The 27,303-nt window shown below is 37.3% G+C and overlaps 1 protein-coding gene across 1 annotated transcript in view; it reads right to left on the bottom strand.

The window, feature by feature from the left end:
* Positions 1 to 564: 564 nt before the first annotated feature.
* SP4 (Sp4 transcription factor) overlaps positions 565 to 27,303 on the bottom strand; it is a 28,158-nt gene continuing 1,419 nt past the window's right edge. The window contains exons 3-6 of the mRNA XM_066318530.1: positions 25,370 to 26,918; positions 5,717 to 5,945; positions 5,282 to 5,481; positions 565 to 4,190 (exon numbers count right to left, since the gene is read on the bottom strand). Coding sequence (XP_066174627.1) covers positions 3,943 to 4,190; positions 5,282 to 5,481; positions 5,717 to 5,945; positions 25,370 to 26,918 — 2,226 coding nt within the window. The 3' untranslated portion in view covers positions 565 to 3,942. The remainder of the gene's footprint in view (positions 4,191 to 5,281; positions 5,482 to 5,716; positions 5,946 to 25,369; positions 26,919 to 27,303) is intronic.

The raw sequence follows: 27,303 nt of genomic DNA, 5'->3' as shown, positions 1-27,303 counted from the left end.
TATCATAAAAAATTTGGCATACCATGAAAGTTATTTTAGTATAATACAATGCAGGAGCCTGTTGACATCTCACTAAGAGAAGCTCAATATATTTTCTGAGTTGAAGTCAGTACTTTCAGGTTTCCATTTATTTGTTATATTCTTTCCCTGTGTGCAATACAGTGACACTTCTATTATTTATTTCTGTCAAACCAAATTATCTTCTGTTTTCTAAATTTGTATTTTATCTGTGTGTGTGTGTATGTATGTACATATTCCTTACCTTAGGAAATTTTTCCCTTTGGTGTGTTCAGAAACAACCATAGCTTCCATTCGCAAGAGCTGAACAAACCCCACAGAATTCATGCTGAGCTAGAATCTGCTGGTTTAATTCCCTGCTGGGAGTCTGCCAGTTGGGAAACGCTGACCAGCAAGTACAGGTCTTAATTACACAAATCCAGAAGCTGCTGCCAACCTTTCCCCATTGAGAAGTATTTGTTTTCTAGTGTTCTTCTTGATGAATAGATTATCATACAAACATTATTTATTGCTGCTTTATATTGTAAGCAATTAAATGAAGAAACCTTTGAAACTCAAGGGAATTTTAATAGGTTACTTGCAAAATGTTATTGCAGGCAACAACTTGTACATGATTTTAGTTCCAAACCCACCAAAAAATTATACAAATCAGTATTGTAAAAGTGTCAGATTAATGCCTTACAGGCTTTGCTGGCAGAATTAATTTCTAAATTCTAGATGTGGGGAAATGTTACTGTCATTTTTTTCCTTTTCCATTTTTTTTTTAGAAAAATTTACAAGTGAAATATTACTACAAAACTTTTTTTTATAAGGAATTTTTGCAAAACATTTACATTTTTACCATCAACTATTTTTCTGTTTCAAAATCATTATGTAGATTTAATACCCTATGCTGCACATCAATTCTTGCGGGATGACAATTCAGTGACATGCATAAAAAAACACCACAAGGCATTAAAATGAAGACTTAAATACAAATATTGTTGCAATAAAACAGTTATAAAATTGAAAAATAGGACCTAAACATCATGCTTACTTAACTTTGACAAATTAACTTTTTCTCCTAGATTACACACTTTTATTACTGCTCTCGTGAAAGAATGTGATAAATAATGACTTAACACCAATTGCTAATGTAATCGGCAACACATACACAAACCTAACCAAAGAAAGTATATTGTAAGAAAAAAACTATTCTAACACTGGAGTTCTACCATGGTAAATACACTTTGCACTGATAATTACAATAAAGCAAAATTTTTGATGGTGGCAAAGGGAATGAACAGTGAAATGCCATTAAACAAGATACTACTGCACATCTGTGCCCTATTACTTACAACAGCTATATCCCACTGAGTCAAATAAAGGACATTGAAATTTACGATCCTTTTAAGACAGAAAAGTGGATTCAGAATGGTATGCAGAACAGACTGGCAGAATGTTTCTAATTCCAGTGGTAAAATGTGCACCTGCTAACACAAGTTAATGTACTTGAGACGCTATGAAGCCAACCAGATTTAGATTTGGATACATCTATAATAGGGATTCATTGCAGATTAAAAATTACTTCGGTTTCCTATCTGCATACATAAGTATGCATGAAAAAATTACATATGAAATGGTTGCGCAGAATGCTTGTAACTTCGGTTTACAAAACTGTTAACTTTTAGGAAATATGATATTAACATTAGGAAAGTTCTTCTTTGCATAAAGTAATGTAGAGCACTGATTGTGAAGTTTAATGATAAAATATATCTTTGACACTTAATTTCCTTTATAATAAAATTAACAGTTAATACTACCTAATGTTTATCTGTATTAAATGTAACACCTAATTGCTTCTGACGTTTTAAATCCAGATACATCAGTTAAGAGTACTTTAAATAAAATATACAAAATAATGTACAAAACCCAACTAAAATTTAAAGACTCTGTTACAAGTCTAAAAAAGCTTTAAGAAACTTGAAATTTATAACCACAGTGTAAAATTGTTTTTCTTTAATCTCAAAGCTTTTTATGTAAACTGAAAGTATAAAATACCCTCAGCTTAGTATTTTGCTACAAAGGGCTGGCCTAAAGTGTACACAGTGTAAACAATGGTATTTCTTTTGCTTCAAAAATACAGAAAACACCACAAGATTGATAAATTGTTCAGATGAGAAGTATTTGCTCTTTAAGGAATGCACAGGGTACCTGTTATGTCTCACAAACCAACAGCTACCACACACATTCTTCCTTTCATAATTTGTAGGGGAAAGAAAAACATTTTATTCTTCTTGCACTGTACTTCCTTCAGTTACATTAAAAATATTTTGATGTATAAATCTCCTTAAAAACTGATCATGAGAATTTATTAACTAGTGACTGTAGATGTAAAAGGTTATATTTATGCCTAGGGGAAGTAATTAAAAATCCTGAGGGTGAAATATTTGGCCATCTTTCCTCCTTGTACCTACTGGAATTTTTACATAGAAAATGCAATTTTTGTTGTTGCTTTTTTTTTTTCTTTTTTTTTTTTTTTTTTTTTTTTTTAATTTCCTCTATTTTCACTGTCACATCTGAAAATGTAACCAAACCTTTGAAACCAAAAGTCATGTCCCAAAACTATGATAATATTTCTCTTTTCCCTTTGTTTTGTGGTTGGAGGGTCAATATAAGACTAGATAGGTAACAGGTACTTATTACCAGCCTACATATTATCCTTGAAGAGAAAAAAAGAGATGGTAATATTTAAGGGGAAAGAGAAAATGTTTGCTTACATCTTATTAAAATGTGATAATTAATTTTTTTCTTTGGCTATTAAGTCAAAGCACAAAGAACTCAGCACATTAATCACAACTAGTATTTACAGAGAGGAGATACTGGACAACACTCAGTTGTCTGATTGATTTCCATGAATTCTAACAAAATTAAAACATTCAAACACCTAAGGTTGAGGTTTTAAGATTCAAGGTATCTATGAGTTAGAAATGGGCCACAGATGTTTTAAGATACAGAATCACAGAACCACAGAATGGTTTGGGTTGGAACAGACCTTAAAGATCATCTAGTTCCAACCTCCTTGCCATGGGCAGGGAAATATAAAACTAAATTAATCACCAAAAACTGACACGATTTCTTTTCATTCTACAGAAAGATAACATTACTTTTGTAAATCTTATGTTAATATCTTTCTATGGTTTTATCTTTCCTACTGTTTACACTAATTCTACATAACCTAGCTCTCCACATGAAGAGAGGAATTAGAACTCACTGATTGTCATTTATACACACTACTATAATGTAGTAGTCAAAATTAATCTGAGGCCCACCTCAGAACCACTTTGCAGCAGGCAACACGCAGCTGCTATTTGAGTAATTCCAAAACTTGAGAAAAGATGGCCAAAATTAACCACTGTGTTGTACGGACTGAGCAAAACCCCAAAATATATCCACTGTTGCTCATCCTGTATTCTGTTTTGCTGTGCCTTACGGGAAAAAGACGCTCTCATGAGAATATAACAAATTTATGTTAAAAACAAAGTGCCTTCAATAAATGTAACCCTAGTCAAGGTCCACCCAGTTTTACATTGATACTATCTGATTTTATAAACACATTAACATACAGTGCTAAAATAGGGGGTAAAGTTCACTTAAAATTGTTACAGAATATACAGATGTATAACTAAAAAAAGTACAGTATGGAAAGATTATTCCTCTATCTGTTTATCCAGTCATCAATTTGCGCTGTTTGTATTTTTGAAATTTTTGTCCTGTTGCACCGGTGTACACTTCCCATGCTGACCCTCCAACCTGGAACACTTACAGAAGTCATGACTGAAAAAAAGATTTCCTGCTCTGTAATCCACTTTACCAGCCCACTTCCATATCCTGAAAGGTATGTAAACTTAAGTGCAGCACTAGGTGTCCATATAAATGATCCTTTCAGAATTCTTCCATATTTGTTGAAACATTAGGGGTTGCTGGGTTTGAATCTTGAGAAATGGAAGCAACAGTGACAATTCTTGGAGAACCAAGAACCTCAGTAACTGAAGAGTCCAGTTCTCCTGAGGTAACAATAGCAAGGGCTGTTCCACCACCCTTCTTGTTCTGATGAGTTTTGACATGTTTCGAGAGATGGTCACTTCGCATAAACCTTTTAGAACATTCTGGGCACTCAAATCTCTTTTCACCTTTTTGAAAAAAAGAAGAAAACCAAAATGTTACTGAAAGAGAGCACTGAACACTGCTTGACCATCTGAATCTCACCCTATTCTATTCAACATTGTAAGTGTCTTTAAAAAGACACGTTTTCTTTTCCATCTGACCCATTTCCAGGTGTGTTCTGTTCAGTCACAGGCTTTTGGCCACCTACTCTTCACACCTAAACTGTTCTCAACAAGTGCTTGCTATGCTGTGATTACCCGATGAGAAGTTTGAATTTCAGGACACCAGAAAATTTTCATAAACTTCCATAAACCTACCAGAGCAAGGGAGGTAAAAGCACTCAAAGAACAATCTGGTAGCATTTTTTAAGAATACTTTTGTTATTCAGATTACAGTGATGGGAAGCAAATTCGGAAACATGAATTCTAATGCTCCATGAAGATGTATGAAATCTACATCAAGAGAGACAAATTCAATTTACCAAAAGGTCCTGTCACTGTTCAAACGTAATTAGTGTGTAGACATCAGGTGCTGTAAGTTGGGGTAGGAGGGACAGGGACGGGGAGACACTCTCCTGGGGCTAAAAATATGAAGGCTGATAAAATTTTCAGTTTTCAAAAGGCTGACATTTCCATTCTAAACTGTTAAGAGAATTTGCTTTATCAGTTCCCACTTGAAACTCTTGGAAAATTTCCAAGAAGACCAAATCTAATGTATGGACTAGGTTAATAAATTTCTTAAGGACTGATCTAATCCAAGTGAGGAAACAATAATGCTCCCTGGTCTATGGCCAATCCTACGTGCCTGACCTAAACTTTTTACATTTAGATGAGGCACTTGCTAATGTACATCAGCCATCTTTGATGAAATGACCATCTTTATCTACCCTACATACAAAAGAACAGTTGCAACTGATCCTTTTTTATTTATATGATTTCACATTCAGCCTAAATGAATGAAAACTGGAATCTACCAGTTCCTTTTTTAAAGTTACTTTATTTTCATTTAAGGGTAATTTCCAGCTAACTTACTAAGGGAGAACCTTGATACAACTGTTTAACTACAGCCATTATGATTCAGACTTGCTGTACTATGGCCACAGAGAAGGACAACCAACCTGTGTGGGTTCTTCTATGCCTTTGTAACTCATCACTCCTCGTGAATCGCTTGCCACAAAAAATCCAGTTGCAGACAAATGGTCTTTCACCAGTATGCCAGCGCAGATGTGCTCGAAGATGAGATGTCTTGCCATAAACTTTTCCACATCCTTCAATATGGCAGATATGCTGTTTCTTTTTTCCTGGCTCATTGCTGCCTCTAAAAAAACCCATATTTAAGCAGCTAAGTAGTTATATTCTAAAACATTATCAGCTATTAGGAGAAACATTTCATGCTAATAGAGGCAATTTTAATCCTCATCTAAAAAAGCCCACACAAATGTGCTTTCTAATAAAAAGCATTAAAAATCTAGGCAATATAGGACAATCTCATTCCCAAATGAGGCAAGCTGTGATAAGATGCTTAAATATATACTGATAAAAGTTACATTTACCTTCCTTCTCCTTCTCTGCAATTAGGACATGAGCAGGCAACTCTTCTCAGTCTCTTGCCAGGCTGCACTTCCTGGTCAGAAGCTTGTTGAGCTTGTTGAAGCTGCACTTGTGTTATCTGATCAGGACTAACAGCACCAATTGCTGCATTAGCAATGCCACCTACTGCTACAGTTACAGGAGCTATTGTGGCTTGCTGTACTTTTACTCCATCCTGTCCTTGCTGTTGACCTGTAAAATAAAAATTGTTCGTACCTTTTATTAGTCATTTCAGTAAGTGAAATGCACAAATAAACTTCATCCATTTAAATAAGGTGGACAAAAATCCACCTAACCTTAATGGCAACCACAAATATTAAATCCAGCCATTTTCCTGAAGTGCTACTTACCTGCTAGTTTAATGTAATTTGTTATTAAAACAGCACAAGACTACAAATTACTGACTGATACTAAGAAAAATTAACTAGTTTAACAAATGTATTCTTTTTCTTAAAAGCTGATAGACAAAATCTTACACAGAAATAGTGTTCAGTCAATTGCTTTGAACTATATGTCCATTCAGAAAACTACAATCAGCTAATTAAGAAGTTGTTTTAAGGCACTTACAGAATTATCATTTCTCTTACAATCTGTCTTGAATAAACATCGAGCCAGAAAGGAACTTTTGAATGAAAAAGAAACTTAAGACTAGAACAAGCTAACACATCAAAGCTTTCTTGAGGCTGCTGCTTGGCAGGATTATCTACTCAGGATGGAGTAATCCTGGTTAATTGTATGAATGGGGTGACAAGAAGTAATAGCAGCCCTGGGTAAAGAGATCTTCTGGTGTTCGGGTTGATGGCAAGCTGTAGAAGAGTCAACAGTGTGCCTTGGCACCCGAAAGGGGCAGCTGTACCCTGGGGTGCATCCAGCAGAGTGCGGTGAGCCATGCAAGGGGGAAGTGACTGTCCTGCTCTGCTCTGCATGGGTGCAGCCCCATCTCAAGCACTCTGTGCTGGTTTGGGTGCCTTAATGTAAAAAGGACATCAAACTGCCTGACTGTGTCCAGAGGAAGAGACCAAGATGATGAAACATCTCGAGGGCAAGACTTAAAAGAAGCAGCTGAGGTCACTTGGTTAGTTCAGGTGGGAAAAGAGAAGGCTGAGGGGTGACCTCCACAAAGTCTTTATCTTCCTCAAGAAAGGTAGTGGAGGGAGAGGTGCTGATGTCTCTCTTCTTTCAGTTGACTAGTGATAGGACATGAGGGAATGGCATGAATCTGCACCAGGGAAGTTCAGGTGACACATTAAGAAAAGGCTCTTCACTGATAGGGTGGTCGATCACTAGAACAGCCTCCCCAGGGAAGGGATCAAATGAAATTAAAAGACTGACTTGATGAACAAAGAATTCAGCTTCATTGCATACGTCCATTATCTCACTGGCTTTCTTGATCTAAGGAAATCTGGATTACTGGCTTGATATTAAAGCAAAAGAAACTATTCCAGTATAGGTAAGAAGTGTAGTTTCTTGAACAACAAGGTAATGTCATGTTTGTTTTAAAAGTTAGTACTATATAGACATAGAAAATACATATAATAAACTAAACCTGACACAGAGATATGACTTCCAGCCACAATATGACAATACTGAAAGCTAGCTCTCCTAGTAACAGGAATGGGACAAAATATAATTACATGCTGCCATTTTCAAAAATTCACTGCCTTCATACAACTGTGAAATTAAAGGAAATACTATCTCCTTATTTAGAGAGTGTAACAGGCAACCAGATTTTTTTTATAGCAGAATACAGTATTTTAAGACATGAAAGTCCTCAGTATCAAAACATTCATTTCAAATGTAGAAATTCCTTGAGGATAACATGATTCATAGATATTTGAATGGGATTTAATGACTTTTGTAGCATCCATAACAGACACCACTAATGGGGTAAGAAGAAAGCTCTCTCTGAAGCCTGAAGTGCCCAGCTACTGAGTTGATACACAACCCAGCATGGGTCAATGACTGCTTTGTTCACGTGATTGCTGAGGGGCAGTAGAGGCTTGCACAGACTATCTTGTGTAACACCATGCTACCAGCCAGAGACAAAACCTAACACACACCACCTAACACCACCATGTACACACACCTAGGTTAGGACTGAACAACATGATACACAGACAACCTCCCAAAGTGACTTGATTTGTCATCTAAAGGCCACTGCAGGCAACAGGAAATAGAAAAAATCTGGTTTTTGCCTAGGTTGGTACCAGGTTGTTTTCATCTGAAGCACTGACCAAATTTTCCCAGTTATCTTCATTAGTTTATGACTGGAAGTTGTATCTGATCTGCCTAGATATGAATAAACACGAATTCCCTGTCTTCTTAAGAAGGCCACAAACTGACAGACACTGACTGTTTTCAGTTCTCTGGAAAGAACAAGGACAAGCTCATAAGAGACAGAGTTTAAACCACACTTGCTGTTGGACAGACAGTAAAACAAACAAACCAAAAAGTCTAAAAGGATTCTGGTATCAGTAGCAAAGGGAAAAATAATTACAGGCTTAACCTTGAGTGCAAAGTCCCCATATGTTTAGGACAGAATCAAGTCCTTCTTTTCAGAATAGCAATGTACTGGAAATATATTTATTTTCCATACTTTAATGGGAAAGAAAAGCACTCATGATAATCCTTGAGGGACAATATGATAGGGTAAGAAGAGCATTATGATATAAATGCAAATAGTAATATCAAGTACTTTGGTTAACAGTGGCTGAAGGGGATCCCAGAGCTTCCAAAGAAAGTGCTAGTCCTGGGACAACTCCTTGTCAGGATGTTACGTTGTTGGAACACTCAAACACTCACTGAGTGCTATAAACAGCCACAGTCAAAAAAGGCTAATAGTTTTGGTTTTTTTACATCTAATGCTTATCCTAATATGATAATATTAACATAATAATGTGATTGCTTGTGATAAAAACCAGTTGCACTTTCTGGTGAGCCAAAGGTAAATTAAAAGGAAGAACTTGCTCAACATGTAGTCTTTTGCAGAGCACAATCCACTCTTCATCTGCTAAACATACACAAGGTACAAACTCCATTAATTCACAGAGCAGCACTACAGATGAAGGGTCTGTGAATGTTCACTACAAAAGTGGAAGATATAAAAGATATTGTGACCTACTGCAGCCTCCTATTGTATTTTCATTATCAGTCACATTTTTGAGTACATTGTTAAGAATTATACTTTTTTATTACAGTTTGTTAGAAGGATGACTCCATCTATGTCACAAAAAATTGGAGCAAAGATGTCCTGAGACCTAATCAGTCTGTGGTCAGAACTCAGTTGAAAAGGATCATTTGCTCTTTCTCTGTGATTTTCTTGAATTGATGTTAAAGTTTTGATGCAACTCTTCCCTGGGCTGCTGTCCTGAGGTGACTTTAAGATGTGGTATCCTGGTATCCCCACAATCTGTATTTTTGCTCAGAAATGGGCCCTGTAGCTCTGAACTAGGCCCAGAGAAACAAAGAAAACAAAGCAGAGGGGAGAGGATGTGCACTGTTTATCTGCAGCAACTTCATTTTTACTCCCCTGAAATTCATTTTCTCACAGACTGTGCTGCCTAGCATAGACAGCAAAAGAAATATAAAGCTCTCAGAGTGCTCTCTGAATTTGCAGCCCTGAAGCCGGGAAGAAAAATCAGAGAGTCTTTCTTTACTTTTAAACTAGCTTCTAGTTCATTAGCCGAGACAAAAAGCTTTTCTCTAGATTGTGGCTTCTTCAGAGGAACTGTTCAATTCTGCTTCAGTCCAGAGCACCAACACCAAGAACCCATTCCAGCGAACCCCAGAGTGGAGAGGACCACGCCCCCGCCCCCCTTGAATGCTGCCTTGGTAGCTCCTAACTCAAAAAAAGCCATACCTACAAAAACCCCTTTAAACTCTGAATCTCTAAATCTACCATCTCCTGAGAGCAACAAGGAGTTTTGTTCATTTTTTTCATGTTTGTGAGTACTTTGCTCATTAAATGAACAGTTTTTTACACTTCTATTGAAGAAAATTTACCTCCCAAACTGGCTGGGGGAGGGACTGCTTAAATCTGCTTTCTAAAGAGACCCCTTCAAAAATTTCTTCCCTAAATATACCCTAAACCAAGACAGCTGCCAAACCAAGGTTTTTTAAGCAAGATATGAATGGAGGCACTTGAACTCTGAGGAGGATGACTCCTTTTCTCATCCCATGATTAGAATATTTAGGCTATAATTCTAAGATACAACCAACCCACATTTATAGAGAAGCCTGTTCAGCATTTCTAAAAATCCAATATATTTTGCTGATTCCATTTGAACCAACTTTCACTGTCCAAGTAATATGACTAACTACACAAGAGTCTTTTGACACTTCTTCAGAATATCAAGTACCACTGCTGACAGACACTACCTTTCTGAACTTTCCTTCTCCCCATGTAAGGACAGGTAATATCTTGGAATACAAGATACTTACTACTGAGCAACAATCTTAATCTATTTATTAAACATAATACAGTGACACATTTGAGTAGAAATTCTTCACAATAACCATAAAAATGACAATAAAAATACAAAGGGGAAAATTCCAAGTAATGCTGCTCAGGCAGACAATTAATTCCCCACATGGTTTCAGTTAAACAGTAATTAGATGACTACTCTTTAGATAGCATTAACTGGTTATAATATTTTCTAATATGCATGTTGAGTTTTCTTCTTTAAATTGATCTCATGGAGTCACTATTTTAAACTCCCCTCTCTTGAATTCCACTTACTAAATTCAGAACAGAAGGTTCTGAAGCTCTCAAAATATCATACAAATTGCCTTATTTGAAGAACCAGGCCACAACATTCAATAAGCAAATCTAGTTTTTTCAGTAAAAGCGTAATTGAAGAAAGCACATGTGCATTATAAATATTGTCAGAGATTTATCCAGCTATAAGAAAACAAGAGGAAGTTCAAGAATGCAATTACTGGACTTAATTTTTGTTTTTAACTCCTGAGAGAGCACCCCAACAAGCCAGCACACTAGTAATACATGGGGTAAGAAATTACCTATTCTCATTTTAAAGCTGTTAAACATAAAAGACTTTGTTCTTTGAGAATAATAGGAGTGTATTTTAGACTCCTATTTTAGAGAGGATTTTTCAGTTGACAGTATATAGGTCTAAATTGGCTTCTTATTTGAAAAAAAAAAACAAAAAAAAACAAACCCAACCAAACCGAACAAACAAACCTGCTTACTCTAAAAACGTGTGGTTGAAATAAAGTTATCTCAATAGGAACAAAATGATCTCTTGACACTTTTTAGATGGAGACAAAAAGGCTTATAAAAATATTCCTTTCAAGTCTTACTAGAGGCATTAAATGCAATTTAAAGCCTTCCAGAAATGCTGCTACAATCAGGAGATCACTTGAAATTGCTTCTTCCTGACATACTCCAAACCACAAGACCTGATATCTCTACACTTCATTCATCATCAAACCCTTCAGAAACAACAGATCTCATGTTTCAGCACAGGTTTCAGAAAGAAATCTAAACAAATCACCACATGAGGGAACAGAGTCTCACTTCAGTTCATCTACAGTCATTCTCTATGAGCTGTGAAAGCAGTCACTACACACTGACACCTGCTTTTGGAACAGAGAAAGCTTTCTCAAGTTCCCATGATTTCTTCAATAATGATTTCTGAAATTGTGAAGTATCTTGATTTAAAAAATCCTCACTGAACTTGCATATATATGTCTGAGCTTTATTATACATACTGTCAGGATATTAAGTTACAACCAAATGTTACAAAATAATTTATATAAAATAAAATTGATACTCAATTGTATTTCATTTCCTCTCAGACCTAAGTTCTCTCTTTCTGTTGGATAGTATCCATTTATTTGACCATAAGACAAAATGCATACAACAAGGAAACCTGATACAGTATTTACTTTACAAATCAAGTGCAACAGAAGTTTCGCTTTTTGTAATATTACAAACATGATTATGACTAAATAGAAAATTTTAATCTTCTTATTAAAAGAACCTGCATGATCTTAGTCACTAATCTTTCCCATTTAAGCCATGAAGTAAATGCATTACCTATTAACACGAGATACAGGATTATCAAGAAAAATGATTGCATATCCTTTACTCTTCAGCATCACTGGCTCAGCTTTCCAATTTTGCAGTAAAACTGGATCTTAGCAGGTGTCTTGGGTTGCAATATATAACCAAATGTATGTATTCTATTCAGAAGCTGTTGAAACCAAGAGATGCTTTTTCTTTCAACTCCAAGGGGAGGGGGCAGCTGCCTTCTGGTAATGGGCCAGCTGCTAAAACCAAGTGCGACAATGTTCCTTCTCTCTTCCATGACCCATCCTCCCTCCGGGGGATATCTTTTGTTAATGGGCCATTAAGGCTGATAACATTACATAATCCCACTGGGAGATGCTCCACCCAGTGGGAGGAGTCAACCAGTTACTACCTAGATAAAGGCTGAAATTCAGCACAGCAGGACAGCCTATTTTCCACTGGATTCCCAGAGGAAAGACCGGACCCATCTCACCACCACTGGACTCTTCCACAGGATCACCTCTAGTCCAACAGAACCACATCTGTTACTCCAGGAGGACTTTTTTGGACTACTCCCAACACCCTGACCAGGGTGTCAGGTCGCATCCTGACTCTGTCAGTGTTTCCAGGATTTTTTGTTTGTTTGTTTGCTTTACTACATTTGTATTCTTTTTAAATATTCCTAGTAAGGAACTGTTATTCCTATTCCCAAATCTTTGCCTGAAGGCCCTTAATTGCAAAATTATAATAATTTGAAGGGAGGGGGTTTATATTTTTCATTCTAAGGGAAGCTCCAGCTTTTCCCTGGCAGGTACCTGTCTTTTCCTAACCAAGACAGCAGGTAAAACTCATATATGCTTTCCCATACATGAGTTTGTAACACATTCATACAAAAAAATTTAACAACTTTAAGTAATTACAATGAAACCAAATAATACATACACACATACCAATCACATTTTCAGTTAAAATTAATTTGCAAAACCATAACAGCACTTGAACAATTTAAGAAAGCTAACACATGGTATCTAAAGTGTACTTTTCTACAGAGTAATTGACCAGTGGCCATGCAGTATAAGTCAAACCAAGCTTCCTTTTACCACACACTACACTTACTTTCCTACTCTTGTTCACTTGGAGTAGCAGGTATGAAAGACTACTCTCTGAGGTAAATACAGCAGAAGGGAAAGAAAAGGACCTAATTCTATTGATCTACAGAAATCATGAGAATAAAGCACTGGATCTTGAAGAAAACGAAAAGAATACTTGTAAGTTCTGGTACCTAGTTCCTCAGAAAAAAATTATGTATTTCCTGTTGCTGTTGTGCAACCAATGTTTAACAGCCAAGAGATGACAGCATCAGTGAAAGAGTTATCTCAGTAGGGTGCATCTTATTGCAAAATCTGTTAAACACTTTGCAAAATGTACTTAGAGCCACAGTGGGTAATGCCGCAAAAAAGAAAATTTGTTCAACTGCGTATTCTAAATGCAGAGCAAAGAGAAAGTTGCAGTTAGAATCCATAATTCAATGCATATTACTACAGAACAGCCTGCAGAGATTCAAAACTCTACGGGCATCAGAGCTGATGCAGCAACTCACTCATTAACAACTCATTGATACAAAGCAATGGGAAAAAATAAGTCTCATCTTCCCGTCCCCTGCATATGCCAGGTACTCTAAGCTTGAAAACCTCTTTTAATATTCTTTTTCCACAAAGACATACACATAATTTACACTAATTTATTGATATACTTTACATATTATTTTAATACAATATACTTATAATAACGTGCCTGTATAATAGAATGCTTTGATTAAGACATAGCCAAGATTAAAATATTGTTTGAAAGTATGTGTCAATATAGAGATCCTCTTTTTTTTAAAAAAAAACTACTCTGAAGGAGGTTTCATGCTGAAAAAAAGGCACAAATCATATTTAAAAATTACATATACGTAATGACAATGCTGAATTTAAATATTTAAACTGAAGATTATGCAGTATGCCGACAATTCTGCTCTCTCTTCCAAGCAGTGGTTAAAAAAGACTTATGAAGAAAAAATGTGTGACAAAAGAAGAATTTCCCAGAATAGAAACTGCAAGCACTGATACAAGGGACCCACATTCTGTAGAGAAGATCAGTTTGGAGTAAGGAGAGGAATTGGATTCACCCAACCACTACAAGGGTCATCACAAATCACAGCATGGTGTCCACATGCTACTACAAGCAGAAAGTTTCCAGTGCAAACTGCAGCATCAAAGAGACATCAGTCTTTTCTACCTCCTACAGGGGCACTGCATCAAGTTTCTACATTTTCTCCATGGCTAGCTGTGTCAAGATTTGTAAGAACTTGTTATATTCTTCTTCAAAAGCTTTTTAAGTCTCAGTGTGTTAAAAAATTACTGAGCAGCATAATAACTACGCTTAACTTTCGTTGAAAGTACTGCTTCAAAAGTGAAACTTAAGGCAATAAAGCTTGAGGGGTTTAAGCGTCTTAAAAAACATGAAGTTTGTTTCTTTTAGTGCAAGAATCATATTGGTAACATAAAAATCAAACTACTGCCCCAAAAATTTCACCAAGTTACTTTAATGATTTTTCAAAAATGTAAAGCTTTACCCAAGTGCTTTAGCACAACCTGAGGGCACTTCAGTACTTCGAGCCAGAAAATAAATTTTTCCCAGCTGGTAGGACCTTTCATTAAATTGAAAGCAAGTTTACTTTTTATTGCTTTCTGAAACATAAGAAAGAACTACCACAAATACAACACAAAAAGACACATATAAAACCCAATATAAAAATCACAGTGCTACAATTTCACAAAATTTAGTCTTGAATAGCAAACTGAAGGTTTCAGTTAAAGCAAGGCAATGTCTCTGGTTGTTCTGGATACTGTGACTTCAAATGAAAAGAAAATATGGTCAATTTATTAAGTTTTCTAAAGAAGGAGATGGAATCATAAAAGTAACTTGCTATACTAACAGAAAGAGACCCTTTAAAAAACCCCTTGATTTTCATTATTGAATAAATAGTAAAAAAAAAAAAAAAGGAATATATTTAGGGTGAGTGTCCAGAAACGCTTCTCTGCAGATGAACACAAGTAGTTTCCTGCATGCTGAAACTTAGAGCAACAGCTGAAAGCCCAAGCACCAGCAGTGCTGCAATGTATCAGACACATTGCATGGAAACTAGCAGCAGATGTAAGAAATTGAGATTCTTAGATTTAATTTTATGGAACGTCTCCCTCTCCCCTATCCCCTTGCCGCAATCCCTCAGATTATTCTACAGTTTATAGCCACAACAGAATGTTGACCAGTTCTTTCCTCCAATCCTTCCCCCTAACTCTCAAACAGGGGTAGGACTAGAAGGAAACCTGTGGACTGTTAGTCTCCACAGTCTGACTAGAGAAGCTCAATACCTGACAAACTGAAACAAAACAAAAATCCTAAAAAAACCCCCAAAAATCAAATGCCTATCTGACACACTTCTGCCATATGGAAACAAAAACACACACTCAGAAAGTGTAATTTCCTCCATCTCCATTCAATTAATGAGTTTTCGCATGCAGTGGTAATAACTGAGTCTTGAAAGGACAGTAGTAGGCTAACATGAAAAAATATAAGCTAAGGTTCCAGTACTCCATTTGGATTTTGGGAGATAAAAGTAAATACACAGCAACAACAGCAAGGTGATTAAAAGGAATTTAAAGGATATCATCAGGAAAAAAGCCAAGATTCATAAAACATTTTTAAAGATCTTACACAGCAAGAACAAACATGACATGAGCCACAAGCTTCGGTTTTATTAAAGCCTATGGATAAATAGGCTGACCAATATTAAAACTAACTTGTTTATTAAAGATGTAAAAACTGAAACTTCGTTATAGCCTTCATCAGGCAAGGAGCAACAAAACTACTTATTATAGAACACAAAAGAAGGGACACATAAATCTGTAAGGTCCAAACCCATGAGTTCTGACATTAACACTGTTAACCCTACAAAATTGTTTACCTAGTCTTGTTTTTTGGATCAGAACAAGCTGAAAAGCTTCACGCTTTTGTCAGTTACTCCCTGATGACCAAAGGAACAAGAAAATCAAGGCCCATATTTCTTAAACCAGTATTTTTCTCAAGGGAAAAGCCATCACATCATCATTTGAAACTATAATTAAGGAAACTCAGACTTGTTCTTAACGTGTATCCCAAGGGTTTTCTTGGCAGGAAGATATTAACTGATAACTCTCTCTTTAAAACAAAATAGTACTAGTCTCCCAATCTATGAAGATTAAATATGCATTTTGGGGCGATACAGTTTTCCCAATGACCAACTGATCAAACATCAGTGGAGACTCCACTGTTAGGAACAGATGCATACAGGAACCAATGTAACTGTATAACCATACCCTAAACTAAACTAAGCATGTGCTCTGATGCGACATTTCTCAAGAGACTACAGATGTCCAGAGTGACTGTTTTGGTGAAAGTGTCATAACCAGAGTAAAATATTAATTTTAAAAATTACATTTCATTATGCAGCCCTGACTACTTCTAAAGCTACTATGCTATAGCATATAAATCAAACTACTTTTATTAACTGAATTATCCATTAAAAGTCATTGACTACTAAAGAAAATAGTTGTTTTTCAATAATCACAGAACATCCTGAGTTGGAAGGGACCCAGAAGCATCACAGAGTCCAACTCCTGGCTCTTCACAGGGCAATAATAACAGTTTCACTTGAAATTAATACTCCTCTTAGAACACAACACCCCATTCCATATATAATTAGCTTTTTCAATAATCAACACTGCTATTAAAATGTTTTATACCATTTTTTGTATATTAAAACAGTAACAAATTATTTATTTCATCTACCAGCTCCAAAATCATATGAGACTTAGAATTCCAAAATTTAAGTTACAGTGAGGAAGCTGTTGAAAATAAATTTTGAATATGCATCTTAACTTTCCCTTGCCTCTAGTGGTAATGGAAGAACAAGAAGGTTGGCTTACTGCAGATCTAAGTATGCTTTAAAAAAGAAAAAAATATTAACAAACTGATAAAGACGTGCCATATCTCTCAATTCACCTGCTTGGCATTTTATGAACAAGGAAGCTTAGCCAATTCTTTTCCTGTTCTATATGCTCCAATTCCTGACAAGAGAGATTAGGAGAGGGGATGGCAAAACCCAATATTCTCAAGAGAGTGCATCTGTATTGATGATACACATAATTTAATATGGAAGTACAGCTTTAGTGACATTCTTCTTTGAAGACTTTGAGGCTTACATTTTGTTCTTGAAGTTTATAGCATAAAAATAGCTCATTATAAATCTATTTTACCTGGCAATTATGACCGAAGTTGGTACGTTAAATGCTTTCCCATCCCACTTTATTTTAGAAGTAGTGATGAAGTCATGCCTTGCTACTCACAAGTCAGGCAGAAAAGACTCATTTTAGTGAGACATATTTACCAGGTAACTCTCCATTGGCAATTTACCTGAACAGGCAGATTGCACATTCCTTAGCCATCCAGTTCAGAACCAGTATATTGACACTTTTATTTTTATGCTACCATCACAATGACAAATGCTTGTTTTCAATTGCAGTTTGTTGTCAAAATGTTTCTGCCACTGCATTGAATTTCAGTTTAAGAAAATCCCATAACTAAAGCAATTTTGTCATTAGGAGACTAAATGCTTCTCCTGTAATTACTTTGAAACATTTGAAAAGGATGCCAGTACTATAATATTTAGAACACTGTGGTTCTGCAACAATTCTCAGCTCAAGGCAGCCTGAGAACAGTTGTGATCTTTCATGACTTTGGAAAAAGTATGCTACATTTCTATACTCCTCCCCTCTACACTCTCAGAATGCCAAGTCACATACTATGAAGTAAAAAACCAAGACAGACTCCTTTTTCTTCTTGAGGTTTGTTGTTTTTTTTTTTCTTTTTTTAATACAGCTCAGTACTTCGCACTTATCTTTTTACCACAGATTCCACAGCTTGCAGCTTGTTTCTTTCAAGATGTTTGCTGCATCTTGCCTGTCAATGAACATCCAGGAAAACACTGCATGTTATTTAAAGAAAAATAAATCATGCAACCCCTATCCTTCAGCTCCTTTGACTTCCGCCTTTGGTGTTTCTATTTGCCAGTTTCCTTGTATGTAATGTGGCTATTTTAAACCATTTTCACCTTCTTACCACCTACAGGAATCCCTGCTTAGTTACACCACTCATTGAGTTCTCTTTCTAGACATATCACTATTACATTAACACAACAGGAGCCCCACAGGATATGTTATTAAAAAAACCCAACATTTTCTTTTGTTCAACAATGTAAGTGTAATATTCTAGGACTTTAGATTAAACACTTTCCCTTCCCTTAAAATCTAGCATATGTACTAGAATAATAAGACTGCGAATAGTATGAAGATGAATCAGGTATTTTAAGTTTTCATAATAGAGGAACTTAAGAACTTTAAATAAAAACATGCCTTATGCAACAATTAAAACACGATATATTGCAGGCAAATACTGAATGCATAAACAATTAGGCAGAGTCAGAAAAGACAAATTCAGAGAAAATAAATCCATCAAAAACTATTAAACTTATTTTTATAAAATCTCACTTTTGGCTCAGGAATACGCAGATGACTGAATGAGGGAAGAGCATCTCAGTTCTGCTCTTGTATGCATCACTTGCAGTCAGCATGAGACAGGGTCAGAAATACTTTTGATTCTTATATTCATAGAATCACAGAATGTTTTGGGTCACAAGGCACCTTTAAAGATCATGTAGTTCTGATCCCCCTGAAGTGATATCTTCAGCTAGATCATGTTGCTTGAAGACCTCACCTTGAACACTTCCAGGGATGGGGCATCTACAACCTCTCTGGAAAACCGGTTCCAGTGTCTCGCCACCCTCAGAGTAAAGCATTTCTTCCTTATGTCCAATCTAAACTTACCCTTTTTCAGCTTAAAATCGCTGCCCCTTGTGCAGTTACTGCAGGCAGGTCTTGGGAAAAAAAGTCTGTCTTTCTGACAAGATCCTGTTGTATATCTAAAAGCTCCCAGAGCCTTCTCTTCACCAGTTTGAACAGCCCAAACTCTCTCAGCCTGTCCTCACACAAGATGTGTTTCAGCTCTCTGATCATTTTCATGGCCCTCTTCTGGACCAGCTCTAACAGATCCATGTCTGTCTTCTAATGGGGATCCCAGCACAGGACACACTACTGTGGATGGGGTCTCACAACAGTGGCAAAGTGGGAATCACATCCCTTGAACTACTGGCCTTGTTTGTTTTTATGTAGCCCAGGGCTTCCTGGGCTGCAAGTGTACATTATCAGCAAATATCCCATTTTTTGTCTACTAATATCCCCAAGTCTTTCTCCACAGAGCTGTGCTCATCTCACAGAGAGATGAAGTCCATTACTTCATCATGCAATCTCTACTGAGATTAGGGATTGCGCCATCACAGGACCTTTTATTTGGCCTTGCTGAAGTACAATGAGGTTCAAGTTGGCCCACTTCTTAAGCCTGCTAGACCCCTCTGAATGGCATCCTTTCCCTCAAGCACATCAACTGCACCACTCATTTTGGTGACATCTGCAAATTTACCAAGGGGTGCACAGAATCCCACAACATCATTAGTAAAGATACTGACCGTACTGGTACCAGTATAGACCTCTGAGGGGACATCATTGATTACTGATCTACATTTAGGGATAGAATCATTGATTGCAACTCTGACCATGGCCATCCAGCCGCTACTCTATCATCCATAAAATCCGTATCTCTCCAAGGCTACTTGTGAGGGACTATGTCAAAAACCAGTAAGTCATGGCAGATGAATTAGATTATTATCAGCAGCTCTTCTTTTACCTATTGATACAGTCACTCCATCACACAAGGCCACTGGATTAATCAGGCGTGATTTGCCCTCTGTGAAGCCATGTTTGGTGCACATTTGGGACAACATGCTGGCTGTCTCTAACCACCCCTGTACCCATATGCCTGGACATAGCTGGCAGGAGGTGTGTTCCATGATCATACCAGACACAGAGACATGGCTGATTGGTTGGTAGTTCTCAGGGGCCTACTTATTAACCTTCTAAAAATCAGTGTGATGTCTCTCTTTTTCAGTCACTGACTGATATACAGGTAATCTAACCCATTTTTTCCTGTTTAAAGAATTGCGTAAAATGCTTCAAACTCCTCATCAAACTTTGACCCAAAATGACAGTCATGTCTAAAGAATATATTGAGCCTTAGAACTGCAAGTCCTAAAACTAGTGACTGTCACACAAGAAGAGTTAATAAACAGAGAAAGGGAAGAGAAAGCCTTGAAGACAGGCTGAAGCTGGATGCAGACAAGTGGGAAAATACATAAGAAATCAGGAGACCTCAAGGTACTGATAAATTGCGTAACTACTAGTCATAGTGATGTGAAAGTATCTGGCCAAAGAGAGAAATGCCTTAGTAGCTCACATTACTACAGAGTATGAAACAGAATGACAAGGCTCATTGTATTTTTTAAGTACCCCAATAAGAACACTTGGCATTGGATTTCATTGTCATTAAGAACTACTTTGGAGCCCATCACACACCCCTACAAAAGATTTAAAACTCTCCAGCTTTACTATTGCCAGGCAACAGACTGTTCTACTGAACAGAAGTCATTGCTCCAGGTTATTTTGGGTGGATGAACTCCAAATTCTCCATAATTCAGGCCATGTCACCGCTCATCTTCAAGAAAAAGGCTTGAACTTGTGTTGCAAGATGATGGAATCTGATGACTTTTGTTCAAAACAAGTAAAAAATCTTGAAACAAGCATACATAAAATACAAATAATATTTTTCACTATTTTAAAACAAAATAATCTAATTCAGTTTTGTATGGGGCAAACACCTTCATCATCATGTAAGAAATTTACTCTGAGATGTACAATTAAGGTAGATATGAGTTTGAGCTATTACTTTTTTTTTCTCATAAGAAAGAGGGAATTTTTCTGAGGGACAAAACAAAACCCATCAAAAAAACCCCCAAACAAACCAGAAACCCCCCTCCCAAAAAAAACCCAACCAACCAACCAACCAACCAAAAAAAACCAAACCAAACCAAACCAAAAAAGCACCAAAATCAACCAATCACACAAAACAACATAGCCTACAAACAGGAAAAAATATTACGAACTGCATTTTTCTTAGAATCAACTAGTATTAAAATCAGTACTAAAATCAGTTCCTTTCACGTAGTCCCTCATATTGTAAATTAACACATCTAGACAAAATTAAGGACCTGAAAATAAGCTTTAAAAAGGCAAAATATACCTTATTTTAAAAAGGGGCTGGGGACAGGAATCCTTTGAACTTACATCTGCAACTCTCACAGCAGAAGCCTTGAAAAAAGGCAAGGGTACTCTGTAGTATCTGCTTTTACCCAAGACCATAGGGGCTAAAGTCAGGAAGTTGCCACCTATAACATTCCAGGCTATCCCTTTCCACAAGGAACCATGTGCAAAACAACAACTGACAGAGCAGAGAAGAAATAGTGCAGAACTAGCTTGGTAAAAAGCTATGACAGGTACTGACCTCATAGCAAGGCAGGTATTAATAGATTCCTGAATGTTCAAGCAACCACAGTGGTTTTTATGTAGCGTGTTGTTTGTCTACCTCTTAAATAAACAACTACTTAAAGACCTGGTTTTAATGTTGAGAAACTTAACTGGATTAGAATATTAAAACTTTCTTCTGTACACTTAATTATGCCTTTGACTGACACATGGTACACTTCAATAAAATTTTATGGAATGACAGATTGGTGCAGACTTTAAGGGACCTCTGGAGAGCGTCTGGTCCCATCACCCTGCTCCGGCAGGACCACGTCCAGCCAGTTTCTGAAGATGTCCAAAGATGGAGAGTCTGCAACTTCTCTGGGCAGCCTGTGTCAGTACTCAGTTGCTCTTGCAGTAAAAAGTCATTTTCATCATTGACATTGAAGTTTTCCCTCAGCCAGAAAGTGAAAGAATGTGAGAACTTCTCTGCTTTGCCCTGCTTTTTGACCACATGCAACATATAACCCTAAGTATGGTACTTACCAGGATCAGTTTCTGAACTTCTAACTGAAAAACACAACAAAAAAACCTAAACACACTTATACATCTTGCTAGGTTTACAGTAAACTTTGAGTAACAAAAGTTATGAAAGGTAGACTAATACATACTATTTACCAGAAGACTTTAATGTTTTTCTTCCCAGTGTGAAATTTCACTCTTTTGGAATCTAGAATCCACTCGACAAAACAACAACAACAAAAAAACCCCAACAAAAATTATGACTCACTCCATTTCTCAAAATATTGTATATATTTACAATTCTGTTATAATTTTAAACTAAGTATTTTTCTGCTTTACGATTTCATGTACTACTGAAAAACTAAAGAAAAAACTGCTGAAATATCTCACTGTGGAAATAACTAGGAAAATGATTGTGCATGTAACAGAAATATGACACAAATACAAGAACCGTTATTTATTGTGATTTTTTATTATGATTTTTAAAGGTTTTTTTTTTCTAGAAACTCAAGATGGTTTGATTGAAAGACAAAATAACTTCTTTTTCCTAACAAAATTAAAGCACCTGAATCAATGCACGGGATGAGTTCTTCACTCAGCCTTCTCCTTAAAATTTTCTGGACATCTTCCATACAGTTTGTTTCTAACACCTATTTCTACTGCTCATTTGTGGCAAATTATCTACTTGTGGAGAGTTCAGCTAATTTTCAAGACACTTCACACTGGTAAGTTCAGGTACTGCAGAAAAGGAATACCAGTCTGCAGATATTGGGGTAGCTGAGTTGTTTGTTTTTCAAAAGGTTTCCTGTAATGATGCCTGGGAATAACAAAAAGTAAAATTCAAATAAAACCCAGCAAACCTGAGGAAGTTAACAGCCCTGATCAAGTCAGTTTATTCTATTTAGGTGGCAAGCAAAGTTTAGACCTTAGCATGTTTGCAATTTTCTATTTCATAACCATTCTTTCCTTGGAATATTACTACAGCATTAAAGACTGCACATCATGTTCTTTATTTTCCTTTCCATTCTACCATGTCTCCCATTTCCAGAGTGTAGAATCAGAAAGTTTCATAGGACAGAAGCAGAGATAAGTAAGAGAAGGAAATTAAAACTCATCTCTTGTATTCACAAAGGTTGTTCTTTCTCCATAACATCAAGTCTGGGGGGATAAATAGTACCTTTTTGACAAAAGAAAGGAAAAAATGGCAGAATACTTACAGGGGTGGGGCACCTCTTCTATGGGGAAAAGCTGACAGAAATGGGGTTGTTCAGTCTGAGAAAAGAAGGCTCTGGGGAGACTCTATAGCACCTTCCAGTACATAAGGAGCTACAAGAGACTTGAAGAGGAACTTTCTACAAGGACATGAATGATAGGACAATGGGGAGTGGCCTTAATGTGAAAGAGGATAGGTGTAGATTAGACATAAGAAAGAGTATTTTTTACAATGAGGGTGGCAAAATACTGGATTGCCCAAAGAGGTGGTGGATGCCTCATCCCTGGAAACACTCAAGGCCAGGTTGGATGGGGCTCTGAGCAACCTGATCTAGTTGAAGATGTCCCTGATCATTGCAGAGGGGTTGAACTACATGACCTTTTAAGGTCCCTTTCAGTACAACCTACTCTGTTTCTATGGTTCACTGCTGCCAAAAAAGTATGGAAACAGCCATAACGCCTACTGGGAGCAGGGCAGGAGAAAGAGGGCACAGCGAAGAGGAATTCAGTGGTCACAAAATGTAGTCTAGTTAACATACAAACACTGTATGACTAAGGCTTGGCTTGTCCAGGACCGTACTTGTGATTCATTGCCCTTTTTTCATCCTCAAGTTACCAATCCCAATTCCTTTATTTTCCAAAAGACATCATAAAGCACAAGTAGGGGCAATATAACCAATGAAGATGATATTCAGAATTTCTTGCTAGTGTGTACTAGCTGCTAGCGTGTACTGAATAGTAGTACACCATTAATAGGCAGAGAAAAAAACCTACATGCAGAAGGTTTTTCCAGCACCCCAAAATCTAGGCTGTTCCCAAAGCAGGCTTCCTACGAAGTCCCCTACCAATGCAGAGACTTCTTGTCTAAGAAAACTGTCAACAAGCACCTTCTCATCAACAAGAAAAGTGTTCCAAAGCAAAAAGGACTGCAGCTGCTCAGCTACAGCTAACCAAAACTTCTCTTTGAACCATTACAACTAAACACAAGGTCAAGACTTTACTTCTGATTACCCACATTAACACTTGTGTGACACTTCCTAAACAAGTCATGTTTAGTTCATCTAACTCAGCTCTTGGTATTCCAACATGCCATTCCGTGCTGAGAAGTACTATAGCAGATGAAATTCTCAATAGCAAATTTCTTACTACTAAACTATGTTAGTAATTATGTCTCCTCAAAAACATTTCAATTAAAGAGAACAATCTTTTGCCCAGTTAAACATTTGTCAGCATATGATTATAAAAAGTCAAGACATTTTAATAGTAAAAAACTGTGCCTATAGCCAGGTTGTTGTTGTATTGTAGCTTATTGTAACTACAATAGAACACTTTTACTTCTATGACATAAATCCAAGCATAGGTATGTAGTTATCAAGCTGACAAAGAGAACTCCTACCTAAATCAAATTTTATCTGAAACATTAAAAGTCAGCAAATTTTACAAAAAGAGTTGTCCTTGTGGGACACTGCAGAGACCTTGCACAGGGTTTGCTGTAAAACAAAGCTCAGTTATCCAGCCTAGAACCTTTTAATAGCTCCTTTCCCAACTATTAGACCAGCATAACCAAACAGGCATTTCATAATACATATCAAAAGTTCAGCAGCAAGTACTGAAGTACAGTCACCAGTTGTTTTTGTCTTTTTATTTTTAAAGCAAGCCACAGAAACTACGTGCAAGCACACATTTTTCCACCCAATCTCTTTGCAGAACTCAAACAACTTTATGAGCTAGTGCAGAACGCAAGGAGTAGTTCCATATGAATGCATACCATGATACAAGGTATCCTAGCTTACATGTTGTAACTTCTCATTCTACATCCCCAAAAAGGAGATAAGGAATTCTGCCTGGTTGGAAAAAGCTTTTTTGTGCTGTTTTTCAAAATCAAAGCTCTAACAGTAAAGTCTCACGTTCACTTCTGGAGCCTACATGTCTTTAGTAAGATGGAGGACAGAATTTAAGTACAGTTTGTCAAATACAAACAGTTCCATTCAACTGACGCAACTGGTAATAAGATTTCAATGTTTAGCAAAAATGTCAGTTGTTTTAGAATCTGAATTTCAGTGATAAGTGTAAGATATTTCCTCACAGTTAAGGGTTTAACGTTCATTACAGAAAATTCTGAAGAAAGAGTTCTCATCTAAAATCATCTGGTATTCTTGTAATACTAAAAAACCACAACCAAACAAAAAAAACCCAACAAAAACACACCAAACCAAAGCCACAAACAACCACCACGAACAAAATGAAACAAAAAAACCCTACAAACAAGCAAAACGCCAAAACTTTGTTGGACCACTCACCTGCAACGCTGGTAATGGTAACAGGAACTCCTTGAACTTGAACACCTGCAGCACTCAGGTTGGCAACACTTACTGTTTGAAGATTAGGTACTGAAGCAAGCTGGGCAGCATTCAGAGTGATGGGGGTACCAGCAACAGCCACGGGAGCAATCTGGGCAATGGTTGTGCCACCACTTGAAGACACAGGGGTAATGGTTAATTGTTGGGGTAACCCAGCATTTTGAACTTGCAGATTTGAAAGGCTTTGCAGATTCTGAACCTGCACAGTTTGCCAGCTTATCTGTCCAGATGGTGTTAAAGTTGGAGCCCTGATGAGCACCTGAGTTGGGCTCACTGCCTGCAGCTGAACATTCTGTAAAGGCTGCTGCTGGATGGTCTGTATGGTCTGCCCTGACTGGAGCTGAAATGACTGTGGAGGAATGGCCTGAATAATCTGCTGTTGAGGCTGCTGGATCTGTATCTGCTGCAGAATAGGCTGACCTACGATCTGGACCTGTTGAAGGGAGCCTGACTGATCCTGGACATTCTGTAACCCATTGGACTGAAGCTGACTGGAGCTCTGGGCTTCGGAGTCTGTAGCAGTTGTTTGAGGTTCTTCAGTTGCCTGCTCTGAACTGCTGCCTGCTGTGCTTGTGTATTGGCCTGTTTCTGCAGAGCTTACCAGTGTGTCACTGCTAGTCAGAGATGTTGAGGCAGTGGTTGTAGCAGTGGAAGATGAGGAAGGAGATTCTGGCATGGTACTACCAGAGGCAGAAGTGACAGGTGTAGATGCCAGCTGATTTCCATTGGAAACTCCACTCTCAGTAGACTGGCCAACTTGCCCCGAACTTCCTCCAGTGGCAACGTTGTTAATCACAGGCAAAGCCAGGGTTACCCCACCAATGTTTATAGGCAGCGTTGTTACAACCTGTGCCTGAGTACCAGGAATAGTTTGCAGTTGCAGTGGTATGGAAACACCAGGCCTAATTTGGACTGGAACTGTCTGATTTGCTAGGTTTTGAGCAATAACATTTCCTGAAGCTGTCCTGTTTGCAGCTGTGAGGATAGCTTGATTATTCCCGGCAGGAATAAGCTGAATTTGACCCTGTATGTCTTGTAGACCGGTAGTATTGGATGGATTGATTTGACCTTCCGTTGTCTGAATCTGTGGAATCACTTGGTACTGGACATTACCACTTGGATTCTGTACTTGAATGACCTGGAATTGTCCAGGGGTCGTTGTAGAAGAATTGCCTGATTTGGTTTTTGAAGGAGATGCACTTCCATTGTTACTGCTGGAGGGACTTCCTGCACCTGAGGCAACAGAAGATCCTTGCTGAGCAACATTATTTTCTTTTGAAGCAGAAGGAGCAGCAGCAACAAGCTGCCAAGCATTTCCAGCAAGCTGAGTTGTTACCAATTCCAACTGCTGTGGCTGATTCTGAAGCTGCACCAAACCTTGATTTGGGTCTATAATAATCTGCTGCTGTCCAGTTCCTTGATTCTCACCAGGAGTTCCTATTTTGCTGCAGGTGGCTGCTAGCAAAGCGAGAGGTGAAGGCTGAGAATCCTAGCCATAAAAAGAGAAAACAGAAAGGATTCAGGAGAAGAGTGCAAGTATGAACCATCTAAAGTCAGCACTAAGGTTTCCACAGGAAGCTTAAAAAAAAAAAAAAAAAAAAAGTGTTTCTGCATAGAGACTAATGATACAGCTCTGAATAAGGAAGTATGAATTGCTGTAAATACTCTTTAAACATAGTGCTATTAAGTCCCTAATTATCAATGATTATGTCACAGCCAAGACCTCAACTACATCATCAATTTAGTCTTTCCCCCTTGCCATAAAATAAAGAAAAAAAATTTAAAATGCTTCTATTACACGGAAAGCAGCTGATCACTGCAAAATGCAATCAAACAAACATGTCCAGGCAGTAAAAACATTGCACCCAACCGTG

The sequence above is a fragment of the Sylvia atricapilla genome, chromosome 1 (assembly GCF_009819655.1).
Source record: "Sylvia atricapilla isolate bSylAtr1 chromosome 1, bSylAtr1.pri, whole genome shotgun sequence".
Taxonomy (NCBI): domain Eukaryota; kingdom Metazoa; phylum Chordata; class Aves; order Passeriformes; family Sylviidae; genus Sylvia; species Sylvia atricapilla.
This window is presented reverse-complemented; position numbering and strand designations above follow the sequence as displayed.